This window comes from Canis lupus, chromosome 18 (genome assembly GCF_011100685.1).
Source record: "Canis lupus familiaris isolate Mischka breed German Shepherd chromosome 18, alternate assembly UU_Cfam_GSD_1.0, whole genome shotgun sequence".
NCBI classification, from domain to species: domain Eukaryota; kingdom Metazoa; phylum Chordata; class Mammalia; order Carnivora; family Canidae; genus Canis; species Canis lupus.
The window spans coordinates 38,524,041-38,539,005 of NC_049239.1; the positions used below are offsets into that span (position 1 = coordinate 38,524,041).

At 37.6% G+C, this 14,965-nt stretch overlaps 1 protein-coding gene across 1 annotated transcript; it reads left to right on the plus strand.

Moving 5' to 3' along the window:
- Positions 1-7,994: 7,994 nt before the first annotated feature.
- Positions 7,995-8,939, plus strand: OR5B33 (olfactory receptor family 5 subfamily B member 33). The gene is given in 1 exon segment (NM_001388587.1): positions 7,995-8,939. A coding segment is annotated over 1 exon segment (945 nt).
- Positions 8,940-14,965: the final 6,026 nt, after the last annotated feature.

Sequence of the window (14,965 nt, forward strand, 5' to 3'; positions counted from 1 at the left end):
TGCCCTACGACCCAGCAATTGTACTGCTGGGGATTTACCCCAAAGATTCAGATGCAATGAAACGCCGGGACACCTGCACCCCAATGTTTATAGCAGCAATGTCCACAATAGCCAAATTGTGGGAGGAGCCTCGGTGTCCATTGAAAGATGAATGGATAAAGAAGATGTGGTTTATGTATACAATGGAATATTACTCAGCCATTAGAAACTTAAATACCCACCATTTGCTTCAACGTGGATGGAACTGGAGGGTATTATGCTGAGTGAAATAAGTCAATCAGAGAAGGAAAAAAATTATATGGTCTCATTCATTTGGGGAATATAAAAAATAGTGAAAGGGAATAAAGGGGAAAGGAGAAAAAATAACTGGAAAATATCAGAAAGGGAGAGAGAACATGAAAGACTCCTAACTCTGGGAAATGAACTAGGGGTGGTGGAAGGGGAGGTAGGCGGGGGGTGGGGGTGACTGGGTGGCGGGCACTGAGAGGGCCACTTGACGGGATGAGCACTGGGTGTTATTCTGTATGTTGACAAATTGAACACCAATAAAAAATAAATTTATTAAAAAAATAAAATAAAATAATAAAAAAATAAAAAGTTTCTACACAACAAAGGAAACAATCAACAAAATAAAAAGACAGCCTATGGAATGGGAGAAAATATTTTCAAACCATATATCCAATAATAGGTTAGTATCCAAAATATATAAGGAACAAATACAACTCAATAGCAAGGATAGAAATAACTGGATTTAAAAAACAACGAAATACCTGAGTTTGCATTATTCCAAAAAGACATACAAATGACCAACAGGCATATGAGAAGGTGCTCAGTATCACTGATTATTAGGAAAATGCAAATAAAGATCACAATGAGTTATCCTCCTCACACCTTACACCTGTGTGGATGGCTATAATACAGATGTGAGGTAGATTTTGAGGTTCCTTTATTTTTGTATATGGACATCAACTCTTGAGCACTAATGTTGTGAGCCAAAGGGGCACCTGCACCCAATGTTTATTGCACTACAATAGTCAAACTATGGAAAGAGCCCAGATGTCCATCAACAGAAGAATGGATATAGATGTGAGATAGATGATAGATATATAGAAGATAGGTAGATATAGAGATAGATGATAGATAGATAGATAGATAGATAGATAGATAGATGATAGATAATAGATGAAATCTTGCCATTTGCAATGGCATGGATGCAACTAGAGGGTATTATGCTAAGCAAAGTAAGTCAGTCATAGAAAGACAAATTCCATATCATTTCACTCATATGTGGAATTTAAGAAACAAAACTAATGAATATAGGCGCAGGGAGGGAAAAATAAAATAAAATGAAATCAGAGAGGGAGACAGATCATAAGAGACTCTTAACTATAGGAAAAAAACTGAGGGTTGATGGAGGGGAGTTGGGTGAGGGGATGGGGTAACTGGGTGACATGCATTAAGGAAGGCACATGATGTAATGAGCCCTGGGTGTTATATGCAACTCATGAATTACTGAACTCTATATATGAAACTAATGATACACTATATGTTAACTAATTGAATTTAAATAAAATAAGTTTAAAAAAAAGAATATTACTTTTCCATTTAATTGTTGTGGCATCTTTGTCAAAAATCAGTTGACTATATTGTGTGGTTTTACTTTTGGGATCTCTGATCTGTTCAACTGATTTAAGTATCTACTCTTTCACTTTTTTTTAGCTTCACCTTAATTTATTTTGCTCCAATACCTATCTATGCGCTGCTAATATTAAGTGATAACATTAATTTAAAACAAATACACCAGAATGTAAACGTGTGCATAGTTTCTTTGAAAAAATATCCTCAAAAGATTTTTAAGGATGCTTGACAATTGCCTTCATAGCCTGTGGCACATGTTCAGATTTATTCAGTTGAAATAGATCTTGTTCACTGAAGTATAGACAAGGTGTTTGGGAATGGCCCACATGCCAATTAGAACCACATCAACAATTAAGACAGGCATTAAAGGTCACAAATTTTGACTTAAAAATTAAGTGTAACAATTAGTAAATGAGAATGAATTTCTTGAGGGTCTTGTAATTAGTTCTAAAGGCAATTCTCATTCTTAGAAATTTCTAAAAATTGTTTTGAGTATAGTTGACATACAATATTACATCAGTTTCAAGTATACATCATGGACATCCATCTTCTCTACACATTATGCTATGCCCACCACAAGTGTAGCTACCATCTGTCAGTTTAAAAGAGCTTTAGAGTAAGTCATGAAATCAACTAAGAGGCATAATTCAACTTCTTCTATTTAAGTATTCTAGTAGCTTTGCCCCTTCATGTAAATTTTCAATCAGCTTGTCAGTATTCCCAAAATTCTTCCTCAGATATTGGTTGAGATTAATTGGTTGAATCTGTAAATCAGCACAAGGAAATTAATATATTAAAGTCTTCCAATCCATGAACATGATATTCTTCTCCTGCTGTATAGCTTCTCCTTGATTCTTTTCATTGGTGTTTTTAGTTTTCTACTTTCCAGTATTGCACATATTAAGTTAGATTCTACTTCATTGCAAATTTATGACCAAGACATGATTATTGTCTTTAGGGTACACCAATGAACACATGATGATCTCCAATGTCTATACCCTTATATTAACCACAATAGTCACGTATTTGCTATATGGGGTAACATTATACATTCCAGGCAATAGGATCAGATATTTACCCACATGAAATTAAACCTCCTTTTAGGAAAAAAAAATTGACAACTGTTTAGATACACTTTAATTCCTAGGCATTAGAAACTACCCAGTGTCTCCCAAATGGGATTGGATAAACAATCTATAGTGTCCATATAATAAAATATAGCCAGCAATGAAAAACAAAATTTACTACTAACACATTATGGGTTGTATTGTGTCCCTCGAGCTTTATATGTTGAAGTCCTAACCCTCAGTATTTCAGAATGTCATATTGTTTGAAAGTAGGGTCATCTTAGTTATATTAGTTAACATGAGGTCCTACTGTAACAGAGTGGAATTCTGGGTCAATATCACTGATGTTTTCATAAAAAGGGAAAACTTGGAGACATAACACAAGGAGAACACCATGGGAAGATGAACACAGAGATCAGGATGAGGCAGCAGAAGACAAGGAACACCAAAGATGGCCAGCAAACCACCAAGCAGCTAAGAGAAAAACATGAAACAGATGCTCCCTTACAGCTTTCAGAGGGACCCAACAGAACCACGTTGTCAGTTCCTTGATCTTAGACTTCTAGCTCCAGAAATGTGAGACAATAAATTTCCATTATATAGGCCATTCAGTTTGTGGTACTTTGTTATGGCAGTGCTAGGAAACTAATTACAGCTAACAGTATGGATGGGTCTCAGATGCACCATGCTAACTGGAAGAAGCCAGAGTCAAAAAGGCTCCATGTGCTAAGATTCTCTTTAAATGACCTTCTTGGGCAGCCTGGGTGGCTCAGCACTGTCTTCAGCCCAGGGCATGATCCTGGAGACCCGGGATCGAGTCCCATGTCAGGTTCCCTGCATGGAACCTGCTTCTCTTCTCCCTCTGCCTGTGTCCCTTCCTCTCTCTCTGTCTCTCTCATGAATAAATAAATAAAATCTTTTTTAAAAATGACCTTCTTGCAAAGACAAAGCAATATGATCAGGAAAAGGTTTAGTGGTCACCATGGGCATTAGGTAGGAAAGGGGTTGATGGCAAAGAAGCTCAGAGATTTTCTTTAGATGATGGAACTCTTCCACATCATGATTGTGTTAGTGATTCCATAACCATAGAAATTTGACCACTTTGAACAGTTGTTCAAACTATAATTTAAATATACTAAAAAACTTACTGTTTATAAATTACACTTTAATTAGAAAGTAGGGGGAAAACAAAAACATGCATGCACCGTTAACACATCCAACTAAGTCCCCATAGGCAATTTAATTTATTCTTTAGTAGGAAAATAAGAGCTACAAATGCCCTCCTAGGGGACATCCCCAGAGAGTTCATGTCTTTGGAACTCCCTCCTGATCCCTATGAGTTAGTCTCTAAAACTCCCAAGATGACTCAATGTGACCTCATTTGAGAAGGACCCAACATGTGCTGAGCCCCTCTGGCCTTCATCTATTTGTCTGAAGGTTAGGAGTTGTTAGTACATGCAGTACTCTCCTCTCACCCCCAAATTCTGACCTGAGGATTTGTCATGAACCTCCAATCATGGCCAGGGAAAACACCTCAGATTAAAATTATACTCATTGACTTTAGAATGACAACCTCTCAGGCAGGTGTTTTATAGAGGATCCCTCATTTGCTATTCATCAACACTATTCCTTGAATTGTGTAGGAGAAGTAATTTCTGTTTTGTTTTAGAGATAAGATAAGGAACTTCTCCAAGGGTATACAAAGAATGCGTGGTGGATTCAACACTCGAACATGGGTTCCTGGCTCCATATTGTGCTCTTCCTGTCATTAACCTTAGCGATCTTGGAACTATTTGACCAGCAACAGGTAGAGAATACCTCTCACATTATGTTTGCATCATCCCATGGCTGAATTTCTGATTCCAAACTCACTCTTCAGGATTGACTGCCCCTTCTTTTCCAATAGCAAGGTAAGCTTCTGTGTTCTATCTGCACTTTTAGTGAGAAATGCAATTCAAGCAAGGGCAGTGGTACAGTTATGCCTAACTGTACCTGCTATAAGTTATAATCAATTTTAAAATATTTTGATAAAACAGTTGAGGCTGGACATAAACATCAAAATTTCCATCAGAAAGGAATTTAGTGATACCTCTGAAACATTATCATGTTTCTCTTCTGCAAGAAATTAGTAAAAACAATAGTAAATGGATAAATAGTAAATGGATAAAAAACCTACTCAGATTGAATAGGTTTAATTTAATTTTATCTTATTTACTGTATCTTGATTTCTCATTGAAGGTAAAAAAAGAAAAGAAAAGATGAATGTGGTGAAATAAGCCTCCTTTAAACTATGAAAGGACTGTAATTGAATTAGAGAGGTCCATCTCCTTTTCCCCATAATCTCACTGTAATTATTACTAACACATCTATAAATACTTGCAGTGAAGTCACTAAAAGCACAGCCTTTGACTTGATCACAGCGGGTTTGAATCTTAAATCTTGACTTTTCCTCACATGAACTGCAATTATAGAGCTTTATGCAGCATCTCAGAGCTTCAGTTCCCTTCATGGTAAAATGAGAATAATAGTGTTTATGTTATGCAGTGCCTGGCCTATGATGACTTGATTTTTATATGTTCACATTTCAATGGTGGAAAAGTGATATGCATTCAGGAGAAAGTGCACTTGGAATTTTGAATTTTGATCTTCCCCTCCTAGCGATATGCAGTATGATGTTGATTTGTGAAGCTGGGCAGCCGCAGTGAGTCTCAGCTGCCTGTCAGTCCGTGGTCATGTGGGTAACTAACCAACACACAACCGTTCTGGGCCCATATGACCATTCTGTGTTTCACTTTCAGTACAATGCTCAATAAGCACATGACATATTCAATATTTTGTTATAAAATAGGCCTTGTGTGTGGTGATTTGGGCCACTGCAGACTAGTGTAAGTGTTCTGAGCGCATTTAAAGTAGGCTAGGTGAAACTATGATATTTGATAGGTTAGGTGTATAATGTGCATTTTATACTTATGATATTTTCCATTTATGATGTGCTTATCTGTACTTAACCCTAGTGTAAGTCAAGGAAAATCTGTAATGTTATCATGAGGATTAAATGTAAAGGCCCCTGTGTGTATGTATGTAGGTATTACTGATTGTGGAACACAGCATACTTACAAGTGGTTGTGATCGTCAGTGTTGGAAAGCACAAAGACTCTACAGGGGAGGCATGTCCAGTGAAGGTGTTAAAGAACTAAGGAGGCCTGCAGTAAACCGATAATTAGCAAGTGACAAGTGCCCTTCCAAGTCTTCCAAGTCAAATGCAAGTATTAAAAAGAAGATTCTTACATACAAGATTACATTCAAATAAACTATATTAAGACACATAGTGGGCCCAAATATAGATCTACAAGCTAAAGACACCAGCAAGCTAGATACTTCCACCCATTGATCCCTGTGATTCAACTGTGAGATAACCATAATGAGAGAAAGAATAAGTTTAAAGGGACACTTTTGGAGCTCCTGCATCGTTCAGTTGGTTGGACATCTGCCTTCAACTCAAGTCAGGGTCTCAGGGTCCTGGGATCCACCCCTCAGTTGGGCTCCCTGCACAGCAGGGAGTCTGCTTCTCTCTCTCCTTCTGCCCCTCCTCCTTCATCATGAGCATTCCCTGTTTCTCAAATAAATGCAGAAAATCTTTTTTAAAAGGTGGGGACAGGGATCCCTGGGTGGCGCAGCGGTTTAGCGCCTGCCTTTGGCCCAGGGCGCGATCCTGGAGACCCGGGATCGAATCCCACGTCGGGCTCCCGGTGTGTGGAGCCTGCTTCTCCCTCTGCCTGTGTCTCTGCCTCTCTCTCTCTCTCTCTGTGACTATCATAAATAAATAAAAATTTAAAAAAATAAAATAAAATAAAAGGTGGGGACACTTTCAACACAAGCTAATTTCTTCAGAAAAAAATTAAACAAAAACAGTGACTCACATGCAGGTGCTGGAACAGCCACTCAGGCAGGCAGAGGACAGACAGATTGAGCAACACTGAGGACACAGAAGATCCCAGGGGACCAAGTGTGTGCTATAAGCCATACTGAAGATGGAGGCTAGCCAAGCCTTGTACATCACCCCTGACATTTCTGAAAACACCAAAAAGGCCACCTTTCCATCCTAATACTGACATTATACCTTACACTGATCAGGCTGTGTTAAATACTTGGCATTTTGGTTACTGGCTTTTATGTATCATTTACTTCTTCTAATAATACCTTGAGTGAGGTCTCATTACTATTTCCATGTTGTAGATGAAGAAAAACAGGTTCTGGGAGTTAAGGTAGTACCAATGACTCTTCAGGAGAGAATGGTAGGGCTGACATGTCCCTGGTCCCAGAGTCCAAGCTTTACTCTAGATGATGCCCACCCCTCAGACTGCCTCTGCTGGTTGTCTGAGACCCTGCTGCTGCCATATCCCAGCACATGGTCTATGCACATTTCTCTCTGTTACTTCACTGTGAAACCCCAAACTCTGAGTTCAGGACATGGGAGACATAGAGTGATTGTTAACTGAGTTAAATTCAATTTGATTTATATTCAGTTGAGATCAATGGGCTTGGGAATCACTCTGCCTGGGCAAAAGTTTCAGCTTGCCAGTAATAATTTTGTAAACTCCAGACGCCTGGTGGCTTAATAGTTGAGCATCTGCTTTTGGCTCAGGTCATGAATCTGGAGTCCTGGAATCAAGTCCCACATCAGGCTCCCTACAGATAGCCCACTTCTCGCTCTGCCTGTGTCTCTGCCTTTCTCGGTGTTTCTCTTATGAACAAATAAATAAAATCTTTTAAAAAATAATTTTGTAAACTCAAGCTCTGTGCCTCATAAGTTAAATGGGGATAACAAGTAATGAATCTCATGGATTTGTTGAAAGTAATAAATGACTATTCAGATAAAGTATCTAGAGCAGTTCCTGGCCCATAAGAAGTGTAGATATAAGCATTTTCTTGATTCAGAGAACTGAACTGACAGATTCATTCAAGACCTTTCATAATCAAGATGTTATATTTTCTACATCTCAGCTTATGAATTTACAAAATTGAAAACTTGGAAAATAATCTGTGAAGATCTTTGACTTCAAAGCATGAAACTCAACTGATAATTTGTGCCTTAAATTATTTTATCTAATCCATATTTTGGATCTGGAGAATCTTGAAGTACAGATTATTACTATAATGAAATACTGTGTATTTAAGGATTGTGTAAATGTATATGTATGAATTTCACTTCAGTCCCCAATTTATTTATGATTCTGTCCTTTTATTTCTCATCTCTATAAGGCACCTTGTGATTCCCAAACAACGTCCATGGAGAACAACACAAAAGTGACTGAGTTCATCCTAGCGGGACTAACCAATACCCCAGAGCTGCAGATCCCCCTCTTTATCATGTTCACCCTCATTTACCTCTTCACTCTGGCTGGGAACCTGGGCATGGTGGTGCTGATTCTCTTGGACTCCTGTCTCCACACTCCCATGTACTTTTTTCTCAGCAACCTGTCTCTGGTGGACTTTGGTTACTCTACAGCTGTCACTCCCAAGGTCATGGCTGGGTTACTTAGAGGAGACCAGGTCATCTCCTACAATGCATGTGCTGCTCAGATGTTCTTTTTTGCAGCCTTTGCAACAGTGGAAAGTTACCTCTTAGCTTCAATGGCCTATGACCGGTATGTGGCCGTGTGCAAACCCCTCCATTACACCACCACCATGACGACAGGTGTGTGTGCTCGTCTGGCCATAGGCTCCTATATGTCTGGTTTTCTGAATGCTTCTGTAGATGTTGGAGATACATTCCATCTCTCCTTCTGTAATTCCAATGTGATCCATCACTTTTTCTGTGATATTCCTGCAGTCATGGCTCTCTCTTGCTCTAATAGACATGTCAGTGAGCTGGTTCTTGTCTTTGTAGCAAGCTTCCACATCTTTCTTGCTCTCCTCATTATCTTGATTTCCTACTTGTTCATTTTTATCACCATCCTGAAAATACCCTCAGTGGAGGGATACCTGAAGGCCGTATCCACCTGCGCCTCCGACCTCACTGCAGTATCCATCTTCTATGGGACAGTCATCTTCATGTACTCCCAGCCCACCTCCAACCACTCTATGGACACAGACAAAATCATATCTGTGTTCTATACTGTAATCATCCCCATGCTAAATCCCATGGTGTATAGCCTGAGGAACAAAGAGGTAAAGAATGCTTTCAAGAAGGTTGTTGAGAAGGTAAAACTGTCTCTAAGCTTCACCTCTTAGGGCTGTAGAATCCACAGTGACCCGGTTTCATCTTTGTCAGATCTTCATCATGCACAAACTCACAGTTTACAGCCCAGCATTTAAATTACTGACATGGTATTTCCCTCTCTGAAGTTTGTCACTAAAAAAAAAAGCTAGCATGTCCAGTTGTGTAACATCTGGATGAGAATACTCATGAATACCTTAAAATTTTAATGTTCATGCTTATCATGCATTTTATGAATTATATTTAATTTATTCATATGTTCACTTTTTCTCCACCATATGCTAATGCAAGTATATTTGTAAAATAGGGCTCAAACCCATGAAGACAACTGCAAGGATCCATGTGTGCACATACACACAAAGGTGGGAACTTTGTTAAACAAATTAGCTGGAATATGGCTAGTTTTTAATAAAAGGTTAAAATAATTGATTGTGGATTACAGAATAAATTGATGTCTAGCATTTTTTATTTTTTCTCTAAAAACTCCTACAAGATTCAAAAATTAATAACATGATATGAATTTCTTAACAAAAATATGTACTTTTTGTTGGAACACTTTTTCTAGAGCTAAAATCCTGAAGCAGTTAATATTTGTGTCTTAAGTAGGTAGAAAGTCATTAGGTAGAAAAAGTATGGTCACATGATAACTTTCAAAGGAAGGCCAGAGAATGAGAAAAGGATATCAAGTGATAATAAAGAAATTTCTCAATTTTTCTATATAGGACTACTGACTCTTCAATTTTGTAAGATAAATGCGTGGAGTAATAATGATGTCATCCTTTTTTCTCTCTGAAAATACTATGAGATGCTAGTGCCTCTCATTCAAGGACATTTTAGTTTCAGATGAGCTATGTCATGTCTTGCCATTCTCCTACTCATTTCCTCCACATCATTCACACTGAGTTCCCTGCTGTTCCTGGACAATCCTAGCTCCCTCCTGCCACAGGTCCTTTGTACTTGCTACTGCCAATGTTTGAAAAACTCCCTCACTTCCCTCATGTCTTTAAGTGTTACTGTATCACAGTCAATCTACTCCCCAGCCCCCACGGGCTCTGTTCCAAACTTGCTTTATTCTTCATGGTTCTGATCACTCCTCAACTATTTTTATTTATCTTTTTGTTCATTTATTTATTTACCTATCTACCTAGAATGTACACTCTGTAAAAAAATGATTTTGTCTTCTTTACTAACAACTTCATCCCCAGCATATAAAGTATAGCCTAGTTCACACTAATTTCTCAGTAAACGTTTGTTAAATTAATCAATTAATTAAACTTTGAGTCCAACAGTTACTATATTTGAACCACGGATAATTTAGTTCATTACCTATTATATAATTCTTTTTCTTCAGAAAAGAATTTTAAAACATTTCATAGACACAACTAGTTTTCCTTCTATTTTCTCATTCACTACGTGTATTCTCCACTTTTAGAAAAATTGATCTTTTGAAAACTACATTGCCAAATGGATAATATAACCATCTTTTAAATTAAAATTTTCTCATCAAATGGCATATAACACATGAAACCAATTCTATTTAAGAAATCATACAAAGACAAAGTATATACACTTACTGAATTGATAGAGCTTTAAAGTAAGTCATGAAATAAAGTAAGGAGCATATTTCAACTTTCTTCTTTTTTAAGAACTACTTTAAGTATTCTAGTAGCTTTACCCCTTCATGTAAATTACTCAATCAATTTGTCAACATTTCTAAAATTCTTCCTCAGATTTTGATTGAGATTAAGTTGAATCTGTAAATAAGCATGAGGAAATTGACATATTAAAGTCTTCCGATCCATGAACATGATATATCTCTACTGCTGCATAGCTTCTCCTTGATTCTTTTCATTGGTGTTTTTGATTTTCTACTTCCCAGTACTGCACGTATTAAGTTAGATTCTACCTAATTGCGAACTAATGACCAAAGAGGCTCTGCAAACAGTATGTCCCTCTAGAATGACATCATGTGGAACCATGTTGGGATTTCAGAGGCTAATGAATAAGAATCAGAAGGGACTTCTAAACACTTGGAGTTCTCAGGAGAATAGGACTCCTTTGAGGGCATCCAGGGTTCCTCATCCAACTTCCTTTTTTTTTCTTTTTATTTATTTATTTATTCATGAGAGACAGACAGAGAGAGAGAGAGAGAGAGAAAGAGAGAGAGAGAGAGAGAAGCAGGCTCCATGCAGGAAGCCCAACGTGGGACTCGATCCCGGGTCTCCAGGATCACGCCCTGAGCTGAAGGTGGTGCTAAACCGCTGAGCCACCTGGGCTGCCCCTCATCCAACTTCCTTAAAGAAGAAACAGTTAAACTGTTTCTAGGGACTTTGCTTGATTTGTTAAATGAGCACACAGATACATTTGCCGTATGTTGTCATTTCTTCTTTTCCTATTTTTGAAAGACATAAGTAATATAATATAAAGTTGTACTTTTCAGTTTGCTCATTCCTGAGAGTCTGTATAAATGTATATAGTACACCACCCAGATTCATATACAAAACAGTTCTATCCACCCAAAACTTCCTTCTGCTTCCTTTGTGGTTAACCCCTCCCATCCTCCAGACCCTCATAATCTCTGATCTGCTGACCACCTCCACCCCTGCATAGAGTTTTCCTTTTCAGATTATCATATAAGTGGAATGAAACAATATGCAGCTTCTAGAGTCTGGCTTCTTTCACTTAGCATAATGCAATTAAGATACATGAATTTCCTTGCTTGTAACAGTAGTAGGTTCCTGTTGTAAACCCTTTTTTTGACATGTATTTCATATACCGTAAAAGTCACCAAAGTATACCATGCACTGGTGTTTAGTACACTTACAAATTTGTGCAATCATTACCCTAGTTAATTCTTGAATATTTCCATCACCTCAGAAAGACTCTACACATGCAACTAGCAATGTGTATCAAAGGGCATTATCAAGAATGTGAAAAGGCCACCCATAAAATGGGAGAAAATACTTGTTATGCACATATCTGATAAGGGACTAATATCCAGAATATATGAAGAACATTTACAAATCAATATTAAAAAGATAAATAACTCGATTTAAAAATGGGCATGCTATTTAAATAGTTCTTCAAATAAGGTACACTAGTGACCAATAAGCACAGAAAAAGATGCTCAACATCATAGTCACTAGAGAAATGCAAATAAAAACCACAATATACCACTATGTATCTTGTAGGATGACTATAAAAAGAAAATGAGAACAACAAATTTTGGAGAGGTTGTGGACAAATAACTCTAATTAATCTTATTGCTGAGAATGAAAAATGGTATAGCTGCTATGGGAAAACATTTGATAATTCTCAAAAAGTTAAACATAGAGGTTCCTGGGTGGCTCAATCAGCTAAGCATTCAACTCTTGTTTTTGGCTCAGGTCATGATCTCAGGGTTGTGAGATCAAGTTCCACATCAGGCTGTGCATGAGCATGGAGCCTGAGATTCTCTCTCTCCCTCTCCTTCTTCTCCTCCACTCATACTCGCTCTCTTTCTCAAAAAAAAAAAAAAAAGTTGAACATAGAGTTACCATATGACCCCATAATTTCACTTGTAGGTTTATGTCCAGAAGAATTGAAAATATACAGACACTTGTACAATAACACTCATAGAAGCATTATTCACAATTGCCAAAAAGTTGAAAGATTCCAAATATCCACAACTGATGAAATCAAGTGTATCCTCAAAAAATTATGCTAAGTGAAAGAAACTGGACATAAAAGGACAAATATTGTTTGATTCCACTTTTATGAATTAGCTAAAATAGGTAAGCCAATAAAAACAAAAATTTTATTACTCATTGACAGGGGATTAAGGAATAGGAGGAATGAGAGTAACGCTAATGTATATTGGGTTTAATTTTACTGTGATGGAAGTGTTCAGGAATAAGATACATATGATAATTACAAAATATGAAAGGTGACTGTAGACTTTGAAATGGTCTATCTTATGTGAATTATATCTCAATAAAAAATATTGCAAATAGTGAAAGGGGAGGTGGGCGGGGGATGGGGTGACTGGGTGACGGGCACTGAGGGCGGCACTTGACAGGATGAGCACTGGTGTTATACTATATGTTGCCAAATCGAACTCCAATAAAAATATTTTTAATAAATAAATAAAAAGATAATATGTAAATGAACGGGTGTGGCTGTGTTCCAATAAAACTTTTTTTAAAGATTTTATTTATTTGTTCATGAGAGACAGAGAGAGAAAGGCAGAGACACAGGAACAGGGAGAAGCAGGCTCCATGCAGGGAGCCCAATGTGGGACTCGATCCGGTTCTCCAGGATCACACCCTGGGCTGAAGGCAGTGCTAAACCGCTGAGCCACTAAGGCTGCCCCCCCCCCCCCAAAAAAAAGAAGAAGAAGTAAATAGAGGACCTTCTTCACACCACATACAAAAATCAACCCAAAATATAAACGTGAATATAAAAGTTACATCTCTAAGACTCTTGGGAGAAAATACAGGAATAAATCTTTGTAAACTTCGGTTGGGCAAATCTTTTTACATATATAACCAAAAGCACAAGCAACAAGAGAAAAGATATGTACATTGGATTTCATCAAAATTAAAATACTTATACTTCAGAAAGCACCATCTAGAAAATGATAAGTCAATCTATCATTTGGCAAAAATGAAAGGAACTATTTGAAATCTTAGATAAAAATCTGACATAAAGAAATGGAGTATTGATATATGGTAAAAACTGGATAAACCTTGAAAATGTTATTCCAAATGCAAGAACCCACTCAGAGATAATCACATATTGTATGATTATATTTATATGAAATTTCCATACAAGGCAAATCTATGGAGATGGAATTAAATTTGTGGTTTCCTAGGGCTGGGGTGCAGGTGGAAGGCAATGGCACTGACTGCTAATCAGTACAGTTTCTTTCGCAGGTGATGAAAATGTTCTTAACAATTTAAGAACATTGGTGATGATACACAACTCTGAATATGCTAAAAAATCATTGGATTATAAACTTTAACAGGTAAATTTTATTTTTTAAGATTTTATTTATTTATTTCTAGAGAGAGAGTGTGTGCACAAGTTGAGGGAGAGGGCAGTGTTTCCTTAAGGACATCCTTCACTAGCTTTAATCACACATCAAAATAGGCAGAGGGAGAGAGAGAGAGATAATCTCTATGCTTAGCAAGGAGATAGACTCCTTGCTAAGCACAGAGCCCAACATGGGGCTCTATCTCATGACCTGACATCATGACCTGAGCTGAAACCAAGAGTTGGATGCTCAACTGACTGAGCCACCCAAAGGGCCCAAGGGGTGAATTTTATAGTTTCTTAATTATAATAACAGTAACGCTGTAATTTTAAAAAGAGGTAATAATGGTAAGGGGATCAGTACTCAAGGATTAAAAAAAAAGACACAGACAACAAAACATGCACAGTTTATTATATGTGTATTAGGCATGAGAAACCATATCATTTGCAATACCAAATCAGCCTCAAAGTCCAGGGATTTAACACAACAAAGGCTTAGTTCTCACTTCTCTTACTACATGGGACTCACAGGTTATGCAGGAAAGATGAAGTCTTTCTGAGTATGTTCATTCAAACACAGCCAATGAGGCTTTGCCATCTGTAGCTACACTGTCTGGAAGAAGAAGCCTCCTCAGGTATCAAGGCAGGGGAGAGGCATTGCATAATTGGGCACTGGCTTTTCTATACTTCAACCCAGAAATGACACACATCACTTCTTTTTCGACCTATTATGCGGAACTGGTTCATGGCTCTACCTACTTGCTAGGGGACAAGGAAATGTGGGGAGCAGATGCAATGTTTGAGCACCACTATTTCTGTTCCATGTAATGTATCATTTTTACTGATGATAAAGTAGTACGACTTAAATTTATTGACCTCTTGATATGTGCTAGACATCTCATTTAATCTTTAGGATGCTCCTATGAGGGATATATAGTATTATCCTTCTTTTAATAGGTGATACTTTAAAGTCTTGAGAGACTGAATAACTTGGCCAAGGCCATCCTGCAACGGATGGAAGAACTAG